The sequence below is a fragment of the Artemia sp. Qi Xiang Cuo genome, chromosome 11 (genome assembly GCF_049724085.1).
Source record: "Artemia sp. Qi Xiang Cuo chromosome 11, ASM4972408v1, whole genome shotgun sequence".
Taxonomy (NCBI): domain Eukaryota; kingdom Metazoa; phylum Arthropoda; class Branchiopoda; order Anostraca; family Artemiidae; genus Artemia; species Artemia sp. Qi Xiang Cuo.
Window position 1 is genome coordinate 32,995,965 of NC_142804.1, and position 27,491 is coordinate 33,023,455.

At 35.7% G+C, this 27,491-nt stretch overlaps 1 protein-coding gene across 4 annotated transcripts in view; it reads right to left on the reverse strand.

Moving 5' to 3' along the window:
- LOC148946894 (calcyphosin-like protein) overlaps positions 1-27,491 on the reverse strand; it is a 94,555-nt gene that overhangs the window by 37,481 nt on the left and 29,583 nt on the right. For all 4 annotated transcript variants that reach the window (XM_089096715.1, XM_089096712.1, XM_089096713.1 and 1 more), the window contains exons 2-3: positions 19,848-20,012; positions 16,390-16,567 (exon numbers count right to left, since the gene is read on the reverse strand). In XM_089096715.1, coding sequence (XP_088952841.1) covers positions 16,390-16,567; positions 19,848-19,996 — 327 coding nt within the window. In that variant the 5' untranslated portion in view covers positions 19,997-20,012. The remainder of the gene's footprint in view (positions 1-16,389; positions 16,568-19,847; positions 20,013-27,491) is intronic.

The following is a 27,491-nucleotide window of genomic DNA, read 5'->3' on the forward strand; positions in this document are numbered from 1 at the left end:
ATACCAGATATTTCGGTCACATATACAGTGACCGTCATCAGTAGTAAAACCGTAGACCGTCACTACTGATGACGGTCACTGTATATGTGACCGAAATATCTGGTATTTTTGTGAATTTCTATCATCACTGTCTATTAAAAGGATTTTATCCCTATTTGAACTTTTATTTATCGTCATGGAAAGGCAGTGTGGTCTCCGAAATTATCTACGAAATCAATAAAGAGTTTGTTACTTACTTACAAATATTTTCATAATTTCTTGAATGAAATTTCCGTATTGCGTATCCAAGAGTTGACTTCAAGAAAGAAATTGTTACTTACTGAGAATTTTTTAATAATTTATTGAATTAAATTTCTACATCATTTATCTAAGTTAAAATTTTTTTTGATAAAGAGAAAAAAAAAGTTAGTTACTTGCGATTTTTTCATAATTTCTTGAATTGAATTTCTACATCGTGTATCTAAGTCGTGTAAACAATAAAGAGTTTGTTACTTACTTAGAATTTTGTCATAATTTCTTGAACGAAATGTATTTTTTTTAATCCAACATGTGAATTCAAGAAAGAAATTGATACTTAGTTAAAACTTTTTCATAGTTTATCAAATGAAATTGTGCATCCAAGAGTTGACTTCAAGAAAGAAATTGTTACTTACTGAGAATTTGTAAATAATTTATTGAATTAAATTTCTACATCATGTAGCTAAGTGAATATTGTTTGTGATAAAGAGAAAAAAAGTTACTTACTTGCAATTTTTTCATAATTTCTTGAATGAAGTATCTGTAGTGTATATCCAAGAGATGAAATCAATAAAGAGTTTGTTACTTACTTACAAATATACTCATAATTTCTTGAATGAAATTTCCGTATTGCGCATCCACGAGTTGACTTAAAGAAAGAAATTATTACTTACTGAGAATTTATTTTCATAATTTCTTGAATTTAATTTCTACATCGTATATCTAACTCGTGAAAGCATTATAGAGTTTGTTACTTACTTAGAATTTTGTCATAATTTCTTGAACGAAAGGTATTTTTGTTAATCCAACATGTGAATTTAAAAAAGAATTTTCTACTTAGTTACAAATAGTTCAACATTTCTTCAATGAAAGTGTTTACCTCAGATCTGAATTCAAGACAGAAATTGCTACTTTCTGAGAATTTTTCTTCTTTAATAAAGTATTTGACTTCAAGACAGAACTTCAACATTAATTGCAATTTTTTAACCTATTATTTAATGTACATTTATTTATTGTGTATAAAAGAGGTGACTTCAAGAAAGAATTTGTTACTTACTTACTTACAATTTTTTTTTCATAGTTTCCTCAAGGAAGTTTCTGAATTGTTCATCCAAGAGCTGACTTAAGTAAAGTTTTTTTTACTTTCTTAAAAAATAAACATTCTAAAGAACAAAGATGGTTTACTCTTACATCTATTTCTTTATTAAACTAATAAATAGATTTTTTTTGAGAAAAAAAAACAACTAAACAATTTTATGTATAAATGGTACATAGAGTTCACTCTTAAACATCAACAAAAGGGTGTCATATGATATAAAATAATTTTTAACATGTCTTATGGATTTATCAAGATCAGGTATATTCTTAGGTATCCACTGTGCGAAGAGCCTAACCTCGTCTTCGGGACGGTGATAACCCCCTTCAAATTTAGGACACTTAAACTCTTCTAGATTGAAAAGTGGAATCCTAGAGTCACACTTTTGAATTAAAACTTTATCTTTAGGTACAATGACCTTTACGTTGAGCGCTTCAACTCCGAAAAACCTGTAAATTTCGCTGACTTCCTCCTGGACATTTCTCAGTTCCTGACCAGTATTATTAAGTGGTGTAATCACTCTATCATAGAATCCCAGTCTGTTTATACAACGTAATGTAGAACTCCACAAGCTTTTATCATACTCAAACAGATTATAGTTCACTAGCCAATGATAACAGTCGATATCTTCGAGATCCATAGGTAATAATAAAAAAGTACATTCGAATAGAACATCGCAAGATTATTTTTTAAAACTGATAAATACGGTGTCATACAATCCTATCATCTTGGAGGCTATTAATGTAGTTTTTAATTAGAGAAGTCCTTCATCAAACTATTATACCTTTGCTCAAGGTTGAACGGAGTTCTTAATAGTGAGATGAGTCTTAAAACCATCTGAATTCATATTTTTCCATACCATCCATAAAACTCAATTCCTCCTAGAATTATTTAAACTAAATAGTTACCCCCGTCCTAGAAAGTTCAGAAAAACACGATAGCCTTATTTATAGTGAAGTGTTTCTTAGTCCTATGTTTATCCGAATATTTAACAAGTACCATTTTTCCACACCATCCACAAAAATCAATTCCTCCTATAATTATTTAAAAGTAAATACTTACCCCCGCCCGAGAAAGTTCAGAAAAACACAATAGCCTTATTTATAGTGAAGCGTTTCTTAGTCGTATGTTTACCCAAATATTCTACACGTACCATTTTTCAACACCATCCACAAAACTCAATTCCTCCTAAAATTATTGAAACTAAAGACTTACCCCCACATCCAAAAGACAGTTCAAAAAGACGCGATAAACTTATTTATAGTCGAAGGTTTATCCGAATATTTAACGCGTACCATTTTTCAGTACCACCCACAAAAATCAGTTCCTCCTAGAATTATTTAAACAAAATACTTACCCCCCGCTCTAAAAAGTGGTCCCTAAGACACACAAACACCCAAAAGAAGGACACACAGATCAAAATGACACAATCAGCCCCAAACAGACACAGAAAGCAAAAAGAAACACAACCGAACAAACGTTCCATATTAGCCCAAAATCTACACAATAAAGACACATATATCAAGAATACAAAAACATCTAACAGACACACACAGATGCAAATTATGCACAAACACCACACCGAGATACGCACATAAAAAACATACTAAAACAATACCAATACAAATCAACAGATAAAAAAGACTCAACACCCCACTGAGACTCCGAGCCCAAAGAGACACATATACAACCCAAAGAAACCCCAACATCTCCAAGAGAGTAACTGTGACAAGCTCAACCACGACACAGCATTACTCTCGTGGAACTCAAGCCCTATTTAACTCAACCCCCGTGCAACTGAACCCCCCCCCCCCCATGTAACTAAAATCAAAGTGAATCCAAAATAAAGACACTGAGATCAAAATGACACAAACGGCACAAATAAACACAAACAGGTCAAAGAGACACAAATATCCCAAAGAGACAAAACACAGACCAAAAAGACTCAAACATCCCAAAGGACCATAAACAGATCAAAAAGACTCAAACACCCCAAAGAGACACAGAGCCCAAAGAGACACACACAACCCAAAGAAACACAAACAGCCCAAAGAGAGTAACTGTGACAATCTAAACCACGACAAAGCATTACTCTCATGGAACTCGCGCCCCATTTAACTCACCCCTTGTGCAACTGAACCCCCCCCCCATGCAACTCAAATCACAGTGAGCTTTAAAAGATCTATAGAATGTAACTGTGACAAGCTAAACCACGACAAAGCATTACTCTCGTGGAACTCAATCCCCATTTAACTCAACCCCCGTGCAACTGAACCCCCCTGGTCCCTGACCGCCTGTATAACCGAAACCCCCGTGTAACTGTACCCCCTTTAACTGAACCCTCGTGCAGCCCACACGGTCCCTAGGAGACACAAACATCCAAAAGAAAGACACCGAGATCAAAATGACACAAACAGCCCAAAGAAACAGAAACAGGCCAATAAGACACAAACACACCAAAGAGACAAACACAGAACAAAAAGACTCAAACAGCCCAAAGAAACATAAACAGATCAAAAAGACTCAAACACTCCAAAGAGACACAGAGCCCAAAGAGACACACACACAACCCAAAGAAACACAAACAGCCCAAAGAGAGTAACTGTGACAAGCTAAACCACGACAAAGCATTACTCTCATGGAACTCAAGCCCCATTTAACTCAACCCCCGTGCAACTGAACCCCCCTCCCCCCATGTAACTAAAATCAAAGTGAATCGAAAAGAAAGACGCCGAGATCAAAATAACACAAACTTCCTAAAGAAACGCAAACATGTCAAAGAGACAAAAACATCCCAAAGAGACAAACACAGACCAAAAAAGACTCAATCAACACAAAGAAACATAAACAGATCAATAAGACTCAAACACCACAAAGAGACACAGAGCCCAAAGAGACACACACAAACCAAAGAAACACAAACAGCCCAAAGACAGTAACTGTGACAAGCTAAACCACGACAAAGCATTACTCTCGTGGAACTCAAGCCCCATTTAACTCAACCCCCGTGCAACTGAACCCCCCCCCCATGTAACTAAAATCAAAGTGAACTTTGAAAGATCAAGAGAATGTAACTGTGACAAGCTAAACCACGACAAAGCACTACTCTCGTGGAACTCAATTCCCATTTAACTCAACCCCCTTGCACCTGAATCCCCCGTGTACCTGTCCTCCTGTATAACCGAAACCCCCCGTGCAACTGTATCCCCGTTAACTGAAACCTCGTGCAACTCACCCCTCCATGCAACCCATCCCCATCAAAATACTTTTCAGCCATTTCTTTTTAAATTTACAAAATTTTTCAAAAGTTACTTATGTATTATAAAGATGACATAGGCTAGGTAAATCTAGGTCAAGTCACAATGTCATTCTATCGTTACTTTTCAATTAAGCTATTGAATACTTTCTAGCAATGTCTCTTGTAAGCGTCAAATCTATTAAGTATCTGAGCTTATTCTTTGTATTGTTGATGCAAGCACCCCATTCTTTAATTACCCGTGAGGCAGTCTTAACCATCGCAATACCTTTACGCAAATATCTTTTTGCAAAAAAATTACAAATCTCATAAACTATAGTCGTAATTAACCTTTTCAAAAAACATTGGTCCTTCTATTAATGAACCCATTAAACGAAACCAGTCTTATAGCATCACAAAATTTCACTCCTCGGTCCAAAAATGTAATGCATGTAGCGTTCGTAGCAATAGGTTTAAATACCTAATAGCCAAGTTTAAAAAAAAAACTACTAATCAACTTACAGATGAATGACCACGGATTTAACCTATAAAATATTCAAATCCTAATCACCAATCAAGTTATACTCGTTCCTCTTGGCAAAGATGTAATGACCTGTAGAATAGGACTACCAGAAAAAACTGTTTGGTACGGGGGCGCAAGCAAATTCAATAGAAGGACTATACTACTGCATTAGAAATTGTTTAATCTAACCAAACAGTAAGTAAGGAGCGACACGGCTCAATAGTAACCGAAACTAAAAGTGGGTACCAATTTTGATACCAATAGATACATCAAAAGAATAGGATTTTTATGCTGATTTCAAATATACAAATTTCATTAAGTTTAGTGTTACCCATCAAAAGTTACGAGCCTGAGAATATTTGCCTTATTTTCGAAAAAGGGGAAAACACCCACTATGAGCCATAGAATCTTAATGAAAATCACACCATCAGATTCAGCGTATCAGATAACCTTGTTGTAGAGATTTAAAGCTCCTATATAAAAAATGTGGAATTTTGTTTTTTTTCTGCCAGAAGGAATATCACGGATTCGTTTTTATTTGTTTGTTGTTTTTCCCAGGAGTCGTCGTATCGACCCAGTGGTCCTAAAATGTCACGAGAGGGCTCATTTGAACGGCAATCAAAAGTTCTAGTGCCCTTTTCTAGTGACCAAAAAAATAGAGGGCAACTAGAATGCCTCCCACTTTCATTTTTTCCCAAAGTCACTGGATAAAAATTTTTAGATAGCCATTTTGTTCAGCATAGTCGAAAAATCTAATAACTATGTCCGTATGTGTAAATTTACCCGCCACAGTCCCCGGGAGAAGGGCTGCAAGTTGTGAAATTTGCCCATTGTTTACATATAGCATTTGTTATTGGAAAGTATACAACCATTTTGTTTTTGTAGGGGGTATTGTTCTTGGTTGGATTTCTAAGGGGAGAATTTTCCTTTGGGAGGGAAATTTCTGACGAGTGAATATTCTAGGGGAAACGTTACACTGGGTGGCTCTGACAGAATTACTATACGAAATTCTTTTTAACTGTCTTACATTCTCTTTGCCAAATTTTTTATATGGAGATGTTCCGGGGAATTATCCGGGAGCTTTTATCCGCGCGTTTTTTTCTTCTGGGAAATAATTTTCATTGAAGGGGGCATTTCTGGAGTGATCGAGAAACCGGTTAGAGATTAAAATCTTATTCCAATGAAAAAATACTAAGGAGAATCTTTCAGGGCGAATCGTGCTCAAGCAGTTTTACAGAGAGGGGGAAGGGAGATTCTCAGCGAGGAAGGAACTGTCTGGAGGGAATTTGAAGGGGGGTGCATTTCCACAGAGAAGTTTCCCGTGAGGGGAGGGGTATATTTCATAGAGGGTGAGCCAGATTTACCAGCATTATTTGAGAAACGAACAGAAATTATGCCATATGTGAAGGGTTGTCCCCTCCTGAATACCTTATTCTTTACGCTAAAGTTTGACTGTTTACTAAAATTGAAACACAGGGACTGATTAATTAGAATAGGAAGCTTTTTTAAAATTGCTAACAGCTTTAGCGCACAGAGCAAGGTATTGAGGAGGGGGCGACCTTTCATATCCGGAATAAATCTGCCAAAAATAAATACGAGAATTTTGTTCTAACATTTCATGCACGGTGAGCCAAAATCGAACCTGCATTAGTTGAGAAACGTTCGGGAATTAAATAAAAAACAAGTTTTTTTTAACTGAAAGTAAGGAGCGACATTAAAACGTAAAACGAACAGCAATTATTCCGTATATGAAAGGGGCTGTCTCCTCCTCAATGCCTCACTCTTTACGCTAAAGTTTGTCTCTTTGTCAGCACTCTACTTTTTAAAACAATAAAAAACTTTAGCTTAAAGAGCTAGGTGTTAAGGAGGGGACAGCCTCTTCCATATACAGAATAATTTCTGTTCGTTTTAAGTTTTAATGTCGCTTGTTACTTTCAGTTGAAAAAATACTTATGTTTTTTTATTTAATTTAATAAAGACGATACTTTTGTCAACACATGAAGAACCGTGTATATTGCAATTGTATATGTCTGGTTTATGTGCAAAGTAACACACGAGATGAAAATTAGCGAACAAGAGAGTAGGGAAGAATTATGGTATACAAAATATTTTTTTAGCAGGGTTAGTCACTAGTGATAAATCACTAGGGGTGGCGCCGTGATTGGATCATTTTTGGGGATTCAGAGAACCAAATTTTTTTTCGGGGTGACAGCATAAATTTTCCGGGAAATCTCCGAAGATTCGGGGATAGTGCAAGCCATGGTTGCCACCCCTTGTAAAATTTTACTAGATCTTGTAAAAAGCATATCCACCTTGTAAATCTAGTAAAATGGGCGGTCAGATCTAGTAAAATCGAACAAATCTTGTAAATTTTATGCCAAAATCTAGTAAATTTTTTGCCCTCATCTGAAAGTATTTTGTTGGGAAAACGTACAGGAGGCGGTTAACTGTTGTCTTACTGTTCCTATGACATTTATTCTGTGGTCCCAAAACGACAAACTGCTGAAGTCCTTTGGCGTGAAATTCGACACTTTTGAAATCTGTTTTTTTTAATCAAGATCTGGACTTATTGGATCTGAATTTTTCCTTTTATAATTAGGCAATTAGTCATAAAAGGTATGTTGAGCAAAGACTTCATGTTTGCAGGCTGAATGCCTGTTAAATTTTTTTGGAGTGACTCCTTTGTGCTTATCCTTCTCTTAAGTTACCTCTATACTAGTTGTATTTCCTTGTAATACTCCCTTTCAGGGATGGGTCTACAGGCTAAAATATTTCTCGGTAAGGTATTTTGAAGTACCTACCTCCACTCCTCCCTCTAGACGGTGCTGACCTTTAAAAATCCGTGAGTAATAGAAGTGAAGCCTTGCAAAATAGATCTTCTGCTTAAATGAATTACAACAAAATTGTTTTCAGCTTCACAACAATGCTCAATCCCGATTTATAAGGTTTTAAAGATATGCAAATACATTTCCTAAATTTTGAAAATAAAACATTGACTTCACATTGAATTTTGCCTTTCCATTCTCCCATTCACACTCATCTCCGTAAGCCTTCCGTAAGGCTCAGAACCCTCTGTAAGACCTTACGTTAACATATCTGTAAGTCAAAACGTAATGCTAGAGCTCTGACGGAAGAAGTTCAAAATATTTCAACTTCTTACGTTTACGTTTAAGCAAAATGGAATTTAGATGAAAAAATATTTGAGTGTGCAGAAGCTACTGTTATATAGCTCAAAGGACCCTGTTTTCAAGGACAAGCAATTTAAACTAAATTCTTTGGAAAATATGAGCCAAGTTTTTCTTCAGCAGGCTAGGCTATACTTCTATAAATATTGCTAGTTTTCTTTTCAATTCTATTTGGGTTTGAGGTTAAAATACAACTTGCTGTGGTACATCTAATCATTTAAAATGATATTTAGGAGATTGGTTTTGTAACTTAACTCAGGATTTAAAATGTTCTTTATGAGGTTAAAGCAAGAATAAATTTAGATTAGGATCTAACCTACTTTTGTACATTTAAATAGATAGTTTGATCTAGTTTCACAACATCCTCTCCAATGAAAAAGATTTAAGGATTATTGAGAAAAAATAAAGACTACGTTAATTTCTTTGGCAATATAGGCCTAGAAGTTTTATATAGGCTATCTTAGGGATATATCCAGGACCATTAGGGAAGATAAGGTGCATTGTCAGAAACACATGTGATATAGGAGAAGAACATAAAATAAGGAATCTAATGTTATTTTTTTTGGTTTATTAAGCCATTTTCTCCTACAAAGCTGCTGATCTGTAATGCTACCTTGCATTGTACTGCCATTCTCCATTATTGGGTTCAAAATGGGCAATTTAAGGCTATTTTTTTCCAAAATGATAAAATTGTACAACATTACCTAAGTTTTGATTGGAAATAAGTACAAAAATATTACAAGCATAAATGATCTGCAAAGTTTTGTTTATAGCATAGGCAATAGGCTGTATATCTTAAATTATTTTTTTTTTACAAAAACACTTTATTTACACTACCCACATTTGAAAATTATATTTATGGAATTCAGAACAGACAGTGTACTCACAGTAGGCTACAGCAATTTTTTCTGTGGCGTTGAAATATATTTGTATGGATTTGTTGACACAGAAAGATATATCAGCTACCAAACAGTAAGAATTTAAATGAAGGATAAAACCATTTAGCACAAAGATTTGAATGACAGTTAGAATTAATTTTTGGTCATTAGATCTATGTAATGTGTGATCTTTAAGAACTTTGTCTGAAAGGAAGGAAAATGTCATAGAAAAATATGATCTTTGAAAAAAAGGGAAAAAAAGAGAATAGTAAATACAATGTCATCATTTCCCCAAACACCTGTGTGTAGATATTGTCTTTGAGTAAAAGTTGATTTTGACTAACTTTAGTTGGACCCAAAGCAATGTTAAAATTTGATACAAACACAACAAATTGTATTGTATTTTAAAGCTTCCAATTAGGACACTGAATATGCATGGTTTTTTGGCCCATGATCAATAGGTTTTAAGTGACACACTCAACTTTGATAAACAAATAGAAATACAGTAGAGTCTATTGAGTATTTAGGCATTGAAGTATTGTAGTAGCAAAGAAATTATATTAATTCAGTTAGTAACCTAACAAATGTTTTATAATTGGGTGTAGGCAAAGTACTTGTTTCAATAAATTTGATTTAAGGCACAGTAAATTTTACTTCTTTTCTAAGTGATCCTTGACTTTCTGAGGTCCAAAAAATTCTTTTTTTGTTGCTCCATAGAATTAATCAGCTATGGAGTTCTTGCTATTGAGGAGAAAAATTAACTAAATCTCCACAATATATTTTACAAATAAGCTGCATTAAAAATTGGGATATAAAATGAGTAGGCTATAATTAAAGTTTAAAAATTGAAAAATTTAGTAATCATTGTGGTTTTTTCTAGTTAATGAGCTTATGAAAAGATGGGGGAGCTTGAGAACCTGAGAGACCACCATGTCCACTTAAAGAAAAAAGGAAGATCTCCAAGTGGATCTGGTGCTAGTGTAAGCTTACAGCCAGAAGACCAAAAGGATGTACAAAGAATGAACTTACTTTCTGAACATATAATTGAAAGGAACCGTAAGACAACAGGGAACACTGTTCAAGATGAGAATATATCAGTGGAAATTTATTCAGAGTGTGCAGGGGGTGTCTCTAGTGAGAATGCCTTGAACTATACAACAAGTATTTTCACCAAATCTCCTGATCAAGATGTTTCACATTCTGCAGTTAGCAGCCAACAATATAACTATGATGAGGTGAATGATGCTGATTTTATTACCCCTAGTGAAGAAATTATCATTAACAATCAAACAGATATCCCAAGTTCCCAAGCTTCTAGTAGGCAACAAATATATGCATCAACAAGCCAAAATCAAACTCATAATAGAACAAAGACTGGGTCTAGAGATCAAACAGACCTGAAGGAACAGCAAGAAATTGACAAAAAAAAACAACAACAATGACCAGCATGATCTGGAGCGGTACTTTCTACAATCAGTGTTATATCATCTGAATAAAATATCAGATGACTCAAAGTTAGAGTGGCAGATGGAGATCATGAAGGCAATTAAAAAATTAATTTAATCATTCAGTGTATTTTTAGTTTTATAGACGAACTTAATAAAGCTTTTTTTCTCTCTTTAAGGTAAGCATTAAATTATATGAAAAAAATGGCTAGTAGGTTAAAAAAAACAAATATTCCAGCAATATAAATAATTAAAAATAATAAACCTAATATCAGAGTAAAAACATGATATGAGAAAATAGTTTTGACATTTCTATTGCTTTGTTTTGAAATGTAGTAACTGGTTTTAGATTTCTTAAAAAAAAAAAAATCTAATAGCTATAATTAGGTGTCTTAATTCTATGGGACATGGTGAAAAACAACGTAAAGAGGCGCTTTTTAACATAAAGCTATTAAAAATGTATAAAAAGACATGCCTGCCATGAAACTGACACTAAAGAAAAAAATAAAGACATTAAGAGAAATAAAGAAATATGAAATAAAGAAATAAAGATTATTATGGCTTAAAATTCTACTCAAATAACTAAAATTGCATTTTCAGAGCTAAAGCAAGAGAAAAAGAAACTGATAACTGAAAATCAAGGTAAATATTGTTTTGTAAAAATTTCCATGGGTATAGACCTGCCATGTGGGCAAATTTCAGGACCCTCTAGAGAGAGGAGTGGAGGTAAGTACTTCAAAATACCTTCCCGGACATTCTTTAGCCTGTAGACCCAACTCTGCAAGTTTCAGTTTCCTAACCTAACCCCTTTCCAGGACAGCCAAAAGTAGCTAAAGTAGAATTTTACCAAATTCAATCCTCTATCCAAATATAACAATCATTTCTGGTGGAAATTAATTCCAGAAATTTTAAAAAGTCTAGAGTTTCCAGATTCTCAGATAGAAAACCATATTTTCAGTTTAGTTTTTGGCTTAATTGGAGTTCAGGGTCTAGGCCACCACACCTACAACCCTGCAGCCCACCGTTGAATCCCTTTGTATCCCCAAAAAGCTTGATTTATATAATATAGACGATGAGTTTCCACTGGAAATGATTGCTATATTTGGATACAGCATTAAACTCTGAGTCAAATGGTGTGATTATCTCATGATTATTAATGGTATGATTATTTTTCTCTAACATTTGTCATAAGTATAGTCATAGCTTTTGTCATAGCTTTAACACTGTCATAGCTTTGTCATAGCTTTTATCACACGTATAGTCACTGTTTAGCTGATGAATGAGGAAAAACATTTGATATTCTGGGCTTTCAATTCCAAGTCCAAAACTAACATAGTTAAATATTATAGTTCAATGCTAAATACTTTTTGAGGTCAAAGTTGTTAAATTCAGTGAAATTTGTTTATATACCATATCAAATAAAGGAGTGTGAGGCTCCCTAGAGATGAAGTAACCAACAAGAAACAATAAATAGAAAAAAGAAACACAAGCACTAAACCAAAACACAAGCCTTGACACCTGATCTCAAGCAAGCCAAAAACTAAACCAAGACTAGGTTTTCTCAATTCTGAAACCTAGAAATTCCTAAATTTCCCAAATTTATGAGAGGAACTTCCAGTAAACATGTTTGCTATATTCAGATAATGGATTGAACTCTGAATCCAATGGTATGTTTATTTCTTAGCTATCTTGGTAAAGGTGCAGATTAGCATATCAATGTTTTGTACATCAAAAAATCAGAAAAATTCAACTATTAAACTTGTCCACTTACAGCTCATTTACTTTAATGCTAGAGTTTACCTTTAAGCTAGTATGTCTAACTTACACTGTTACTTTGCTTGGAAACCCTGATTCGTCATTCACCGGGAACTAGTTCTGGAAGTTATGGATATTCGGTGATTGATTTTCGTTTTGGTTTTTCAGAATGTCTGGAAAGAGGAAAGCTGCACTTGTCAGCCAGCAGCGAACCTTAGACAGCTTCCTATCCACATTAAACAAGCAGAAAACGCGTGCCAATCAGCAAACTTCGTACCATATAGCTTCTGCTAAAAAGACTGGTCCTGAAGACAGAAAAAATAGAGATTGCTAACGCTGAGATGGACAATGCTGCCCCAAAAGATACTGGGCTGGACTGTATTCAAGAATAAATAGAAATTTTGGAAAGCAGTGTTTTGCAGGAATCCGATGAAATTGCATCTACATCTGGCACAATCGATCTGATTGAGGACTCAGAGACTCATGTGAAGTCTGTTGGTCACAAGTCTAAGAAGATGCACTATGCATAAAAGTTTCGACCAGAGTGGTTGACTGATTCAGTGCTGATACCTTTCCTTATTCAATCGCCAGATGGAAGCAAAAAGGCCTATTGCAGGTACTGTAGGGAAAACTGACGGGAAGTTTGACTGTCATGAAGAATCACGCAACTAGTGATCTTCATGAGAAGAATGTAAAAGCAGCATTGGGACAACTGACAGTTGAGGAAGCAGTCAAGGCAGGAAAAAGAGAACAGTGATAGGATGGTGTCAGCTGCTGAATTACGCCTAGCATGGGTTGCAGCTAAAGATATTCCTTTGAGGAAAATTGATACTCTTGTTCCCGTTTTGAAAAAGTCTTTTGGGGATTCAGCTACAGCCAAGCTTGTTGAAATGAAGCAAACTAAATTGACTGGCATTATTAAAAATGTTATAGGATCTCATGGCAAGGACACTTTAGCATCTGTTCTTCAGAAGAACTTTATTTCAATAATCGCCGACGAAAGCACGGACAGATACAAAGTCCATAGTTGTTATTGTGATGCATGCAGACAGTAAGAATACCATGAGGGAAGAATTCCGGACATTACTAGAGGTGGATGACGCAACTGCAAGTGGGCAAAAGATTCTTCTGACGAGGCATTTTAAGAAAGTTAGCGTTCCATTAGAAAACATGATTGGGCTTGGTCTTGATAATGCGTCGGTCTATATGGGGAGTGAAAACGGCCTCGCAGCCCAGCTGTTGTGTGAAAATCCGCAGCTGTTTGTCCTTGGTTACACTTACCATGCTGCTGCATTGTGTACTTCGGCTGCAGCGAAGCAATTACCTGCTGAAGTCAAAACTTTCGTGAAAGAATTCATCAACTTTATTAGTGCAAGCCCTAAGAGACAGTTGGAACTGAAGGTTTTCCATGATATTGTGAAAATGCCAACGACAGGCATCTGCAGATTAGTGGCACGCGCTGGTTGTCTCTTGAAGTCGGAATTAACAGATTACTTGAACAGCGGCCAGCCTTGCATTTGTATCTCAAAGACTTTTCTCTAACATCGTCGGACAGCTATATAAGGGATAAAGCCAAAAAGCCGCTAAGTGCGATGGATGTAGGCGTGAATAAGACCTACTTGTATTTCCTCTCGTATATACTGGCAAAGATCAACCAGTTCAACCTTGAGTTTCAGTCACGCGGAACAAGGATTCATTGCCTTCTGAGACGTACCCGCGAGCTTTACTTGTCTACTCTGCAGTGTTTCCACTGTCCTGAGAAGCTCAAAGGTAACTTTACTTCCCAGAACGTGAGCAGTCCTGAAAACTTTTTGAAGCTTAAAAATGTTAAACTTGGGATGAATACCGAGTTGCACCTTGAAAGCCTGTCACTGGAAGACTGACGTCACTGGGTGCAAGCTATTCGAAAAGCCTGCCTTGCTTGTCTTATTGAACCTGCTAAGCAGATCCATGCTAGGATAAGACTGGATGACCCTGTTTTTACATCTTTAGAACTTCTGGATCCACTGAAAGCTATGAGCAACGAAACTATATCCCTTTTCCGTCTTCTACAAAGGTTTAAACATGTTGCTGTTAGAGACTGCGGAACGGAAAAGGAGAGGATGAAGATGCTGGAGGACCTTAATAGTGAGTACAAGGAAATTCAAATCCGAAGCGAATTTATTTCAGAAATAGTATGAGAGTCATATTCAGAATGTCCTCCTACATTCTGAAAGAGGCTTACCAAACTGAAAGATGGTAGCGGGAAAGCCATGTTCCGAGTGCTCCCCAAGTTTATGTTGACTTTCTGTGCTTTGCCCATGCTTCAGCCGGTGCAGAACGGCAGTTTTCCAGTTTAAGTATTATCAAGACGACTGGACGAATCCAATTAAATATCGACATAGTTAGAGCTCTCATGCAATCCAAGCAACTCTGCCTCAGAGACACAAGATGCGTTTCAGAGTGGGAGATTCCGCCCGCTCTGATTAATAGATGCAGAAAATGGAAGATGAACGGGAACGAACCCATTCCCTGGGAAACAGAAGAGGGTGCAGGACCGGCGGTTAAGCTTTGAAAAAGTCGAACTTGGTCTGTCAAATCGGACTTTATTATTATTTGTTTTTTACTTTAAATTTCATTTTTCGCGGTCATTTGTTTGTTTTTTATTTGTAACTGAAATTTTTGTGTATCTGAGTTTTAAGTATATAATGAAACTATAAAATTTAGGAGAAGTTTGTTGAACTATTGAGTATGGCTGAGTCGGTTGAAAATTAGGAGGCTGGAAGAAGCTGTTTGGACCTAATGAATAACTAGGAACACATTTCCTACATATTTGAAGACAAATAAGCCGAATGGCCAAAAAAATCATATTAAGATGTCGCACAAGCAGAAAAAAAATACGCACTAGCTAATTTTTAGTTTTGTTTTAATTTCGATGACAAAAGTATTTACTGGCTTTCTCACGCAAGTGCACGTGTCGCGGCGAAAGCCGCGACACGCACACTTTTTTTGCAACAGCTAGGAAAACGGAAGCTACTATAGTAAATTGTTTCGCCCAAAACTAGTAAAAACCAAATGGTCAGAGTGACAACGCTGGTGCAAGCCCTGCTTGATTTCTAATCAGGAAAATCGAAATACTTAACCACATGAGAAAAGAAAAGATCCGATTTTGCGGATGACACAATAAAGAATTGCCGCAAAATTAGTTCAAAGTCAGCCGAACGCCGCCGCCTCTGCCGGCAGCGGCGCGCGTACGGCACGCTGGTGGTGACACTTCAATGGCGGTCAACCGGACCTCTCGTTGGCGGTGTTCGGTCAATGCGCCAGCGTGGCACCGGTGTCTAATTGGAACCCTCTACGGGGTCGAAGATCCTAGAATGTATTTTGTTGTGTCAATCAGTTTCATTCTATTGAGAATCAGCGGGATTCAAATTTTGAAGTTCTAATTTCTCTTTAATTTAGTATTTCTTTGTTTAGTTTTGCTTTGCTGAAATTTTTGAGCAGTTTAAGATTCGGATGGTTGAATCGCTAAGTTGAATCGCTAAATTTTCCTTGAGCTGGGACTGGTTGGGTAAATATTTCTGAGGTTTAATGTTGCCTTTGTTGAATTTGATATGCTTGAATTTGCTTTCTTCTTGCTAGGTAGAATTGACCACCACTTTAGTTTCACTTGGGTTGACATTGCAAAAAATCTCCTTTTAAGCGTGTAAAATCTAAAAGCAACCTGAGCATGGATAATTTGTTGACCCAATCAGGGCAAACCACAGGGTCTTAAAAATTCTAGATAACCCAGAGTATGCGGAGCATGATCCACTGTTCATGGAATTAAGTGGAACATGCTACACTGGTGATAGACAAATATTCCTTGAATTCCATTTCGATTCTCTAAACACATATGAAATATTGTAAATATAAAAAGAGAATTTGTGATCATTTTTAAGCTATTTTAAAATTAATTTAGATAAACTTAATTAATTAAAATAAAATTTGAGGAAGATTTGTGATTTAAGATCAATGTTCCAGTTTCCGTGATGTCTCACTATAGAAAGAACTTACTCTGACTCCACGCAAAAACTCTTCTATTGAAAGTGTTCCAGAACCATCTTTATCAAATAGCTTGAAGATGTCATTTGCCTCTGAATCATCTAGCTCAAGTCTGGTTTCTTTTAGGCCGTTTTTAAACTCATCTAATGTCAAAGTACGACTTCTGTCTTCATCCATTCTCCGGAAAGCTCTAAAAAAGGTTTCACTTCTCAATAAAAATGAAAGTCCATTCAAACCAGTGGCTGCAATAGAAATTAAGCCGACACAATTTCATCCCTATGAGCTTTTCAAGCATAAATACATTCTAAGACCACACTGGATATATATGACATATGAAGCAAAGAAGAAAAAATAAAATAATAAATGAAAAATAAAATCATATATGCGAGAAAAACGAGGGTCGTGTCAGCCAGTGAAAAAATCTGAACTGAACATAAGCAGATATTTCGACAAGGACCTCTGAAAAGTCGTCTTCAGTACAAAAACAAAATCTAACCTTTTGAAGTAAACTTCACGAAAAGAGTTTTTTCGTTATTTTTCCGTTATTTTCGGTTCATATTTTTCCACTGGCTGACACTATCCTTGGTTTTGTCAACTATTTGATTTTATTTTTCATTTTTTTTCTTCTTTACTTCATATGTCTTTTCAAGCATGCTTTTTTATGAGCTAAATATAGAAATTTTGGTTTACTCTGCAATACGTCAATCCCTAGGCTTTTCAAACCTTTCCGCAGCCCTAGTTACTTCTACTTCCGCAGGTTGCGGAAAGGTCTGGCTCTGATTTTACAAAACGTTTTTCTTTTTTGTTTTTTATTGGAATTAAAACTATCGACTAATATCTACTGCGTCTCCCGTCAAGCTCATACACAAAGCTCATAATAAAACTTACTATCTCTGAACTATACGTAAGAATTGATGGAAAAATCAAAAAGACGTAAGCGAACAAATTGCCTTCATCAGTGGCAAATTATACTTCAACTAAAATGTGCAGATAAACAAAAGAAATATGTGTGGATGGTCCGTGCTGACAGTTTTTTTCTTCTTTCCGGGAGTTGGTGTGTATTATTTCTGTATTTGTTATTTATAATGTGTTTTTTTTTCGTTCTCAGTTTTTCTTGTTTTGAGAAATGTTTGTTTAATATTAATTTATTAAGTAAGTTTATTAGATTATGTTGTGTCTGTCTTTTATTTATATTCTTATTTTCATTCATGCATTCAGTCAATAACAACAAAAATCGTTTGGTTTTTACATTTTTGGGCAAATTAGTACATCATAAGGTTATATAATTGATGTATCTTAGAAGTAAAAAAAAATTGATATGGCGTCAGGAAATAGAGGACAAAGTTGGTTTTCTACAGAAACAGCACCAGAGGTTGCTGCAACACGTCACTTTGCCTAGGCAGCATAGATCTAGCTGAATTTGCATCTTGGAATCAAGTAACTACATATCTTATTTTCAGCAAAATTGTATTTGCTCTAAGACACTTTAAAAGTTTATTCAAATAAAGAAATTTTGGAAATCTAGATTATTTTGTGAAAGAACTCAAATTTGATTTTATTTAAAGACAAAAAATAGGTATCCGTTTATGAAATATATAGAAACGCCTTTTATTTAAACACATTCACAGTTCAAAGAAAACAGAACCTGAAAAGATAACTATAATAATATGAGAGAGTATGATGCGTCATTCATTCGTACCCACAGAATAGGGGGTCAAGATGGGCTTAGCCTCATTGAAAGCAAAACACTATGCACAAATTTTCAATGGTTATGACTGGAAATCTTTCTCTCGATCCAACCAGATTTTTAACATTACAATATTGAAAAAAGTCGGTAGTGTAAATCAACCTCTGTTTAACTAAACCCTTTTCAACCCAACAAATTTAACTGAACATTCGTTTCACTCACACCCTTTGAACTCTACCCGCATGCCTCTCAACCTTTATTAAACCCAACCACAGTGCAACTCAAACCTCGTTTAACTCAGCCCTATTTATCTCAATGCCCATAAAACTCAACCCACGCTTATTTCAGCTCCATTTAAATCAACTCCCATGACGCTCAACTTCCATTTAACTTAACTCTCATGTAACTCAATTTCATTTAAATCAACCCCTGTTGGACTAAACTTAACCCCTGGCCTATAAATAATTTTGAACTAACGCCGCTTAGAAGCTCCAAATTTGCTACTCGCTTTGCTCGTAGTTGCCAGTTTATATTGCAATGCCCCAAACTTAAGGTGAGACCTGATGTTTAATAATTTTAAAGGGTTTAAGCTTTAATTAAATGCAAGCTTTTCAAGGTTTTTATGGTAGTTTTGTTGAACGTTCAATTAATTCGCTAATAAAAACATAAACATACTATCTGATCTACAGTCCAACGTTCTCTTTAAATATAATAATCGCCACCGTTTCGTTACGTCCCAGCTCCTCTAATGCCTCAATGTAGCCCTAGACCATATACAAAATGTTGCTGACTTTTATTGTGTGTTTTCTTTTTTGTTAATTGGTATTGCTTTGAATTATTATCCGAATGTTGATGAGAAATAAATACGAAGAAAACGATGCAAACCAACAAAATCGTCAAAGCTTTATTTATAAATCCATGTTGGGAGAGGGCTTTACAGGGTGCCCAAGGGTGAAATGGGTCGAGGAGAAGGATTAGTTGTCCTTAGGTAACATTTTGGTAGTTAAAAAATCCCCCCCTCCGTGACTTTTGATCTTTGAAGAAATCCCTAAGACTTCCAGTCTCCGATAGAATAAGACCCATCCCAATTCTAGTTTATGATCTACCATCTTCAAAGTTTCCTTTAAAGAAAAATAATACGCAGGGGACATATTCTCTTTATTTGGTAAGCACTGCTGCATCAACTCCGGCATTTTCACATGCAGATTGTCTAGAATTGATACCTCACTAACTAAAAAAAGAAAAGTCAGATATTAAGAATAAGTAGAGAAAATCATCTTTTTTTTTCACTAGCTGAAAAACTTTTTTTTTCACTAGTTTTTATTTTAAAGGCTACAATAAGTTGTGTATTATTTAAAATTCCACCTTGTCTATCACCTGATTTGGGAAAGTATGTCAAGAGGGAACAATTTTGTTTTTATTACTTGAAAGGGTGATAAGTTTTGATACTACCTGGAGAAAGCAGACATGCAGGCATATCTCTTTTACCTTTTTCATCATTTTTTCAGTAATAATTTCCTTGGGTTTATTGAAACATGCCCAAAACAATGTTTCTCTTATGTAACTTAATTCTAGAAAAACTTGCAAAACTTCGCTCACCGATGTTACAACAACGTCTTTTGTTTACATCGTTGAGCGTTGGTTTTCTGTAGATTTAAGGAGCGTAGATCTCTTCCAGGCTAACCATTTTTTTTTCAACTGTTTTATCGCTGGCTCAAAATATTTCATCGGTTATGCTGCTTTCTTGTTTTTGTTGTATAAATAATCAATTATAAAAACTTACATTCCAAATCCAAGGATCCCAGATGCTCCACGGCTAAGGAGCATATACCGAAGCTTTTCTATTGGCTCTTCCGCTAATTTTAGTTGTCTTCGTGCTTTCACCATCATCTCTTGTTCATTTCTTGACATTGCTGTCATTGGTCGATGCATTAAAAGTAATTGTTATCTGCAAATAAAAGTTCGGTGTAATCTTTTACAGTCTTTTTGCCCTTACGCAACCTTGGCCCTTATGATAAATTAGATGTCATAAGGCACATTGCACAATATATACCATGTTTCTTTCATATTTTCTCATTCATATCACTTGACGATAAAATAAAAGTCCAAAATAGGGATAAAATCCTTTTTAATAGACAGTGTATAATAAATTTCACAAAAAATACCAGATATTTCGGTCACATATACAGTGACTGTCATCAATAGTAAAACTAAACTAAAACAATTTAAAACAAAAGTTTATATACTAAATCAAATAAAACTACATATTGTTTAAATCTTTAATTCTTTTCAAAGCAAAGGCGGAAACTAGCCGCTTTGACCTTCTTGGATTCGGTTCATTAGCGTTCAATGATATAACATTTGGACAAAGGTCAACTACATTGGGTGAATTGAACTTTACTCTGTCAGATTTTAATAAATTATCATAGAGTTCAGCCCATATTTACCTGTATTCCGATTCAAAGCAATATTCTTGAATAAGATTTTCTTTATTTTCAGCGTTCCACGAAAATTTTGCTTTAAACCCCGATCCCTAGAAATCAAAGAGACATTCTCGAACAAAATAAAATGGTCTGGAAAATTATAAAATATGTTCTGAAAGGGCTGAAGTAAAATCTTTAGACTTAGAATCTTGCTTTAAAGCCGAAGAAATAGAATCTTTATGTTGTAATAATCTCATTTCCAAACTCTGGTTTGGACTTCCAAACTTCCAAACTCTGGTCTTAGTACGTCCCACATATGAGAACGCTTTTCGTGAAACGCTTGAAATAAAGAAAATCTTATTCAAGAATATTGCTCTGAATATGGGCTGAACCCTATCTATGATAATCTATTAAAATCTGACAGAGTAAAGTTCAATTCACCCAATGTAGTTGACCTTTGTCCAAATGTTATATCATTGAACGCTAATGAACCGTATCCAAGAAGGTCAAAGAGGCTAGCTTCCGCCTTCGCTTTGAAAAGAATTAGAGATTTAAACAATTTTTAGTTTTATTTTATTTCGTATGTAGACTTTTGATCCAATTTGTTTTATTATAGTTTCAATACTCATGACATCCATTATATACGTAGCCAATATTTCTAGTATTTCTTTTGAAATATATGACACTGTCTGTTTAAAAGGAAATTTTTCTTATTTTGACTTATATTTTATCGTCATGGAAAGGCAGTGTGGTCTCCGAAATTATCTATATCACTTGACTTCATTATTATAGCTGTAGAAAAGTCTTACTTGCATCTGTTAGCCTTTCGTGGGACTCTTGAATTAAAAGGAATCCCGGTTAAAAGAAAAACCTGGTGTGTGAGCTCAATCAAACTACATTGGGAGTAAGAGCTAGTGTCTTATTTATGTCTTTTGGGAATTCTGGTACTTTTTCTCTTTTGGAAAAGGGGGGACCCTGCAATTCTGAAAATCCGTGCATCTACCTGAAGGATATCTTTGATCCCAACCAGACTTGGTGGAAAGTAATACCTAATGTCTTAAATTGCGCTTCTTAGACTAAGAACGAGTCTAAATGAATTTCTGTATGAATTCAGTAATTAAGAAAGAAGGGGATGGATCAATTTTGGACGCAAACCTAACAATGCTCGAAATTGACAATAAATGGGATCTGCCGGAAGGGAAAGAATCGGAGATCCTCTTCCTACCTTTTTAAAGCTGATTTATACATTTTTCTGTGTGTATGTTGTAGCCCGCAGCTTCTTAAGTGGAATTTGTTCATTCTAACGAGACACAATAAAGATTTGGATCAAATATGACTTTCAAAGACAACTTGAGTGTAGGTCACTTCCTAGAAAAGTTTGAAATGCTGAATATGATTATGATTTTGAAAAGGTGAAGAAAGCTTGGAAGAATAGAAAAATAAATGAAAGATCTTAAGCCCAACTGGCCAGCCAGGACAAAAAACCAAAAGAGAGGAAAATCTGAATGAAAAAAAAAACAACAAACGAGACTGCAGCCAGTGGAGAGAAAGACGAAAAATGTAAAGCAACACGGATATTTCGCCTGCATACAATCAAGGCGTCTTCGGCAAGAGAGAAACACAAGAAGAACAAGATAACAAACCAAACTGAAACATTAGCCAGTTTGGATATTGAAGTCATTATTAAACTAGTTATCCTGGTAAATGAATTTTCTTTTTATTTTGGTTTTAGAGGGGAGTTATGAAGACAAGGTTTTGGGTTACCCATCGAGGCATCTCTCTCTCCTTTATTGGAAAATATTTTCATATATTCTATTGAATCCTCCGCTATACACAGTTTTAAAATCTCCCCTTGCTTCTGGGTTAGATTCATGGATGATGTGATTTGCGTTTGGACAAATGAGTTGCAGTTCTTAGACCTATTTTGTAAACACTTAAATAGTTTTGATAATAACATTAAATTTATTGTTAAGTCTGAGGAAAATAACAAATTGCCTTTTCTAGATACTTTAATAATTAAAAGGGATCTCCACTTAATCTTCTCGATTTATAGAAAACCTACGCACAATCTTAGGCATTTGAATTTTCATTCGTGCCACCCTATGTCGGTGAAACGTGGGGTTGTGATTTCACTAGTTGATAGACGCTTTGGAATTTGTTCCCAGGAATCTTGGATTCGGAATTATTATATTTGAGGGATATTTTGTTTTGTAATATTTACCCAGTTAAGTTCATAGACAAAATAATTGAATAAAATTGACAAAATAATTGATAGTAGGGTTTTTGGGGTTTCTCAGTCTTCAGATTTAAACATATCTAAAAGTTTCATTTCATTGCCATAGATAAATAGATAGATATATTTCTCACAAAAGCCCCATTGGCCATGTGTAATACAAATACAAAAAAAACTCATAAAACATCCAAAACTCAGAAATAAGTTCAAACACTTTTGAAAATAGCAGTACCATAGAAAATCCGCCATAATTCTCATCCCCACACTCACAAAATTTCCTAAATTTCTAATATCCACTTTGGAACTACTTCCTATTTTATTTTCTAAACACCTTCTATTCCTGACATCCCTCCCAAAAATTTCCCTTCTAAGTACCTTCAGTTCTTCCCAATAGCACATAAAATGTTCTAAATCTTCAGACTCCCCGCACATCAGACAAGAGAAAGGACCACTCCGTACCTTAACCCTCCTTAAATACTTTTTCTCCCCCCAAGCGGCATAAAATATCCCCTTGGGGGGGATTTTATGTACCTGGTTTGAGTGACAAGCTTTCACGGATTTTGCGTAAATTTAACATCGATACATGTTTCCAATTGTTGAGGCCAATGGGTAGTTTCTTTAGTTCTGGAAAGGATTTAACCCGGGGAAATTTAGTAAGTGGGGTGTATAAGATTCCGTGTCCTTGTGGGAAGTTCTAAGTTGGTAGGACTCACCAACAATTAGTTGAAAGATTCATTGAAGATCAAAATTCAATAGAAAGAAAAACTCTACAATTAAGCAAGCCTCCGGAAACTTTTGCTTCAGCCTTAGCAGAGCATATTCGGTTTCAACCAGATCACTTTGTACAATTTGAAGAGGACTTAGCTATTTGAAAGGATAAGGGGTATACTCAATGGACGAGAGAAGCCATAGAAATAAAAAAAAACATATGTTTGCTAACCTTTCGATAAATAGGAACACAGGTAATTTAAATATTGACTCAGTTTATGATAATCTTTTAAAAAGTGAATCAACAATCAATAAGGGAATTAAAATCTTAAATAATTACAAGGGGTCTGTTTTACCTACTAGACCAAAACGATTAGCTTCAGTAATAGCCAACAAGAGAGGTATATCGCAATAGAATAATTCACGCATCTTCCAGTTTTTTTTTTAATTTACCTTAGTTGCTCTGGTGTTCTCACTGAAGTAACTCTAATAGCATCTTTTCCCCACGTGGATTAGTTTGTGCCCATTTGTATATATTTTTTTGGTGATGGTTTTGTTGGTTTTTAGTCTCAGTTTGGTTTTTTGTCTTGTTCTTCTTGTGCTCTTCTTGTTCTCTTGTGCTGAAGACGCCTTGTTTTGATAAAGGCAAAATATCCGCGTTGTTTTACATTTTTCGTCTTTTCTTTCCACTGGCCGCAGTCTTGTTTGTTTTTTGTTTTTTTTTCATTGAGATTTTTCTCTCTGTTGGTTTTTTACAGAAAGATAAGCCAACGAACCGAGAGAACCTGTATTGGAAATTACAGTGAAGACAGTGGTCAAACATGGAATTGTAAAGTGGACGCTCCTTAAGACTAAGTAGACTTAGTTAGGTTCTTTCCAGAGAATTTTTGGCAGATAGCTTGGGATTCCTTTCTGGCTAACCTTTTTTCAAACAGTAACATTTAGTGAAAATTTGGGAATATCTTGGTTTCTAGGGCATTAATGAGAGAAATAGTCGCAAAACTGTGGTTCTACTCCAAAAGGAGCGCCTTAGCTCCGCCTTCGAGTTCAACTGAGATAGACGCATGCAATCGCCTCGATTGACCAAAGCAACACCATTTGACGTTAGCATTCGCTTTGATTCGGGCCAAATTAGATAATGAGTGATAGTGAGATAGTGATTGGATTGTTGGACAATTTAGTTGATGAAGATTATGATCGTGAGAGGCGTGGCAATATAAAGCTTATTCGCATCACAGAATACTCTCAAGCGAGAGTGATAGCGATCAAACAAATGGCTCTCGGAGCCCAGAGTTTCAAACTCGTGATCGATATGACTCTCGGAGCCCTGAAATTAGTTCTAGGAACGAAAAATCTTGCTCTTGGAGCCCCATAAAAATCCATGAAACAAAGCGGAAGGCTTCTCCGGAAAAGCACAAAGGTAAAAGATTAAAAGAAAACACATCAAATGACACTCTATTCAAAAAGATTCCTGAAGAATGTTCTTGTACCAAAAAAGGTCACAAAATCCATAAGACACTTGCCAAAGTTGCAAATAGAGCTTCCTCTGAGCCTTTGGAAATAGTGGAGCTAAAAGAGTTATTTGAGCGTCACCCTAGGCCTGTCGAATACCGATAAAACTGTTCCTCCAAAGGCGAATAGTGAAATTTCGGCTATTCTCTCATCACAGGCTAAACAGAGGGATGCTAAGGCAGTTAAAGTGCAGCGGACAATTGTTCACTCAACCTTTTGTATTTTAGAGGCAGAAAATTTGATTCTTGAGCTTGAAAATGAGCATATCAAAGAAAAGGTTGTCAAAAACCTCAAAGATATAGAGTTCATATGCTTGGCCTCACCAATTGTTACCAAAGTATAAAAAGATGTCATGCGATGAAATTTTAATTGACCCCAGATCCCACTGTAGCATCAGCCTTATGTACTCCTCAAGTGAAAGTCACGGAGTTTCTTTTTGGAAAATATGTTGCCAAAACAACGTCTAAAGCTAAATCCGTGGCGGATTTGACAAAATCATTTGGAAGACCAAAAAACGTGCAAGGGGAGCCTATCCTTATCGTCGATGGCACAATGAGACCCTTCAGAAGGTGGAAACAGATCAGGAAACTGGTATTTTGATCTTCCAAATTGGACCACACAACTATGGTACCCCTTACTATTAAAGTTTTTAATAGGAAATCCAATATTTCTACCAAATGATATTTTTACTTTGTCTCTCCCACAAAAACCGACCTTGCACCATCCATTGTCCAAGACGTTACGCCTAGCGGCTTGTGTCGTCTCCGGCAAGGGCTTCACCACCAAGGATATTCTCCCTCCACAGTCGATATTATCATGGATGGATGGTGGGATTCGACAAAGCGCCAGTAGAAAGTTTACATTGGAAAATGGATCGACTTTTGTGGAAGAAACACAATCCAGGCCTTGGAGGCAACTCTACTGGAGACTTTGACCTTTCTTACGGAACTTTTTCACTCAGGTGTTGGATACAGTGCTATTGATACTGCGAGGAGTGCTTTATCGGCAATTTTACCAAGCCTTCAGTTAGGCAGTAATCACATCACCAAGAAGTTTATGAAAGGTGTCTTTAATAGAAGGCCTAGTCTACCTAAGATTTCAAGTATTTGGGATGTAAAATGTGTATTCGATCTCTTTGGACTGCCAGCTTGGGATATCGAAAATCTTCAATTAAAGACACTAACACAAAAATTAGCGGTTTTATTGATTCTATCAGCTTGTGAAAGAGTTCAGTTTTTGGCCAGTTTATCACTTAGTAATATGATAAATAATGACGATGGAAGTTTTGATTTTCAAATCAATGTGTTGTCAAAAACAACGAAACAGGGCAACCACAAATCTGTAACAGATACAGTTCACATGCTTGGCCTCACTAATTATGATCTAAGTCTGAAAAGACGTCATGCGATGAAATTTGAATTGAGCCCAGATCCTAATGTAGTATCAGATTTATGCACTCCTCAAGTCAAAGTCACGGAGTTTCTTTTTGGCAAATATGTTGCCAAAACAACGTCTAAAGCCAAATCCGTGGCGGATTTGACAAAATCATTTGGAAGACCAAAAAACGTGCAAGGGGAGTCTACCGTTATCGCCGATGGCAGAACGAGGCCCACCGTCCAAATTATCGCAGAAGGCAGGGCCAGGACCGTCAAGAGAAGACCAAATTCCAGAAATTCCAGGAAAGGGATCGCAAATAGCTTGTATGTACTATTTAACATACCCCGCCATTGATTTTTATGATTTTGTTGTTAATTTCAATAGGCAGTCACAACATTTGGCTGACAACTTTAAAGCTGAGAGAATTAGTAGAATCCAACATAGAAACAGCCGCAAGAACATGGAACCCTATAAACACCACTGTCCAAAATAGGGCTCGTTTTATCTTTACCGCTGTTAAAATAGTTCAGGATTTTATTAGAATTTTTGAAGGTGACATTTAAGTTATGTTTTTTAAAATCCAGAACTATTTTAACAGCGGTAAAGATAAAACGAGCCCTATTTTGGACAGTGGTGTTTATAGGGTTCCATGTTCTTGCGGCTGTTTCTATGTTGGAAGAACCCATAAGCAATTGGGGGAGAGATTGTTGGAACACAGGTCCTCAATCGAAAAAGCTATGGAGCTATGCCAAAGGCCTGAGACTATTGATTCCGCCTTGGCTCAACATCTGTATGACAACCCGCACCGTTTCGTTTTATTCGATAACACCTCCATTATTGCCCCTGTTAAATGTCTCATCCAAGTTTTCAGGGGCAGTTGAGATAAAAAAAAAGCACAATCACCGAAACGTTGCTCTCAATAGAGACGCGGGAGAAACCTATTTAAGCCCCATTTATAACGAACTAATTAATTCTGATCGATTTTACTTAAATATTAAAAAAAATTCACATTTTGCAACCTAACCTAATCTGTGATGATGTTTTACCTGGAAAGCGTTTAGCTTTTAAAAATGCTCTGTATAAATTAAAAAATTGAATTCCCATTCAGTACTGTATTTTTTCATTCAGTTACCCTTTCACCGTTACATGGAGAGGGTCTTCAAATTTTAGTTGC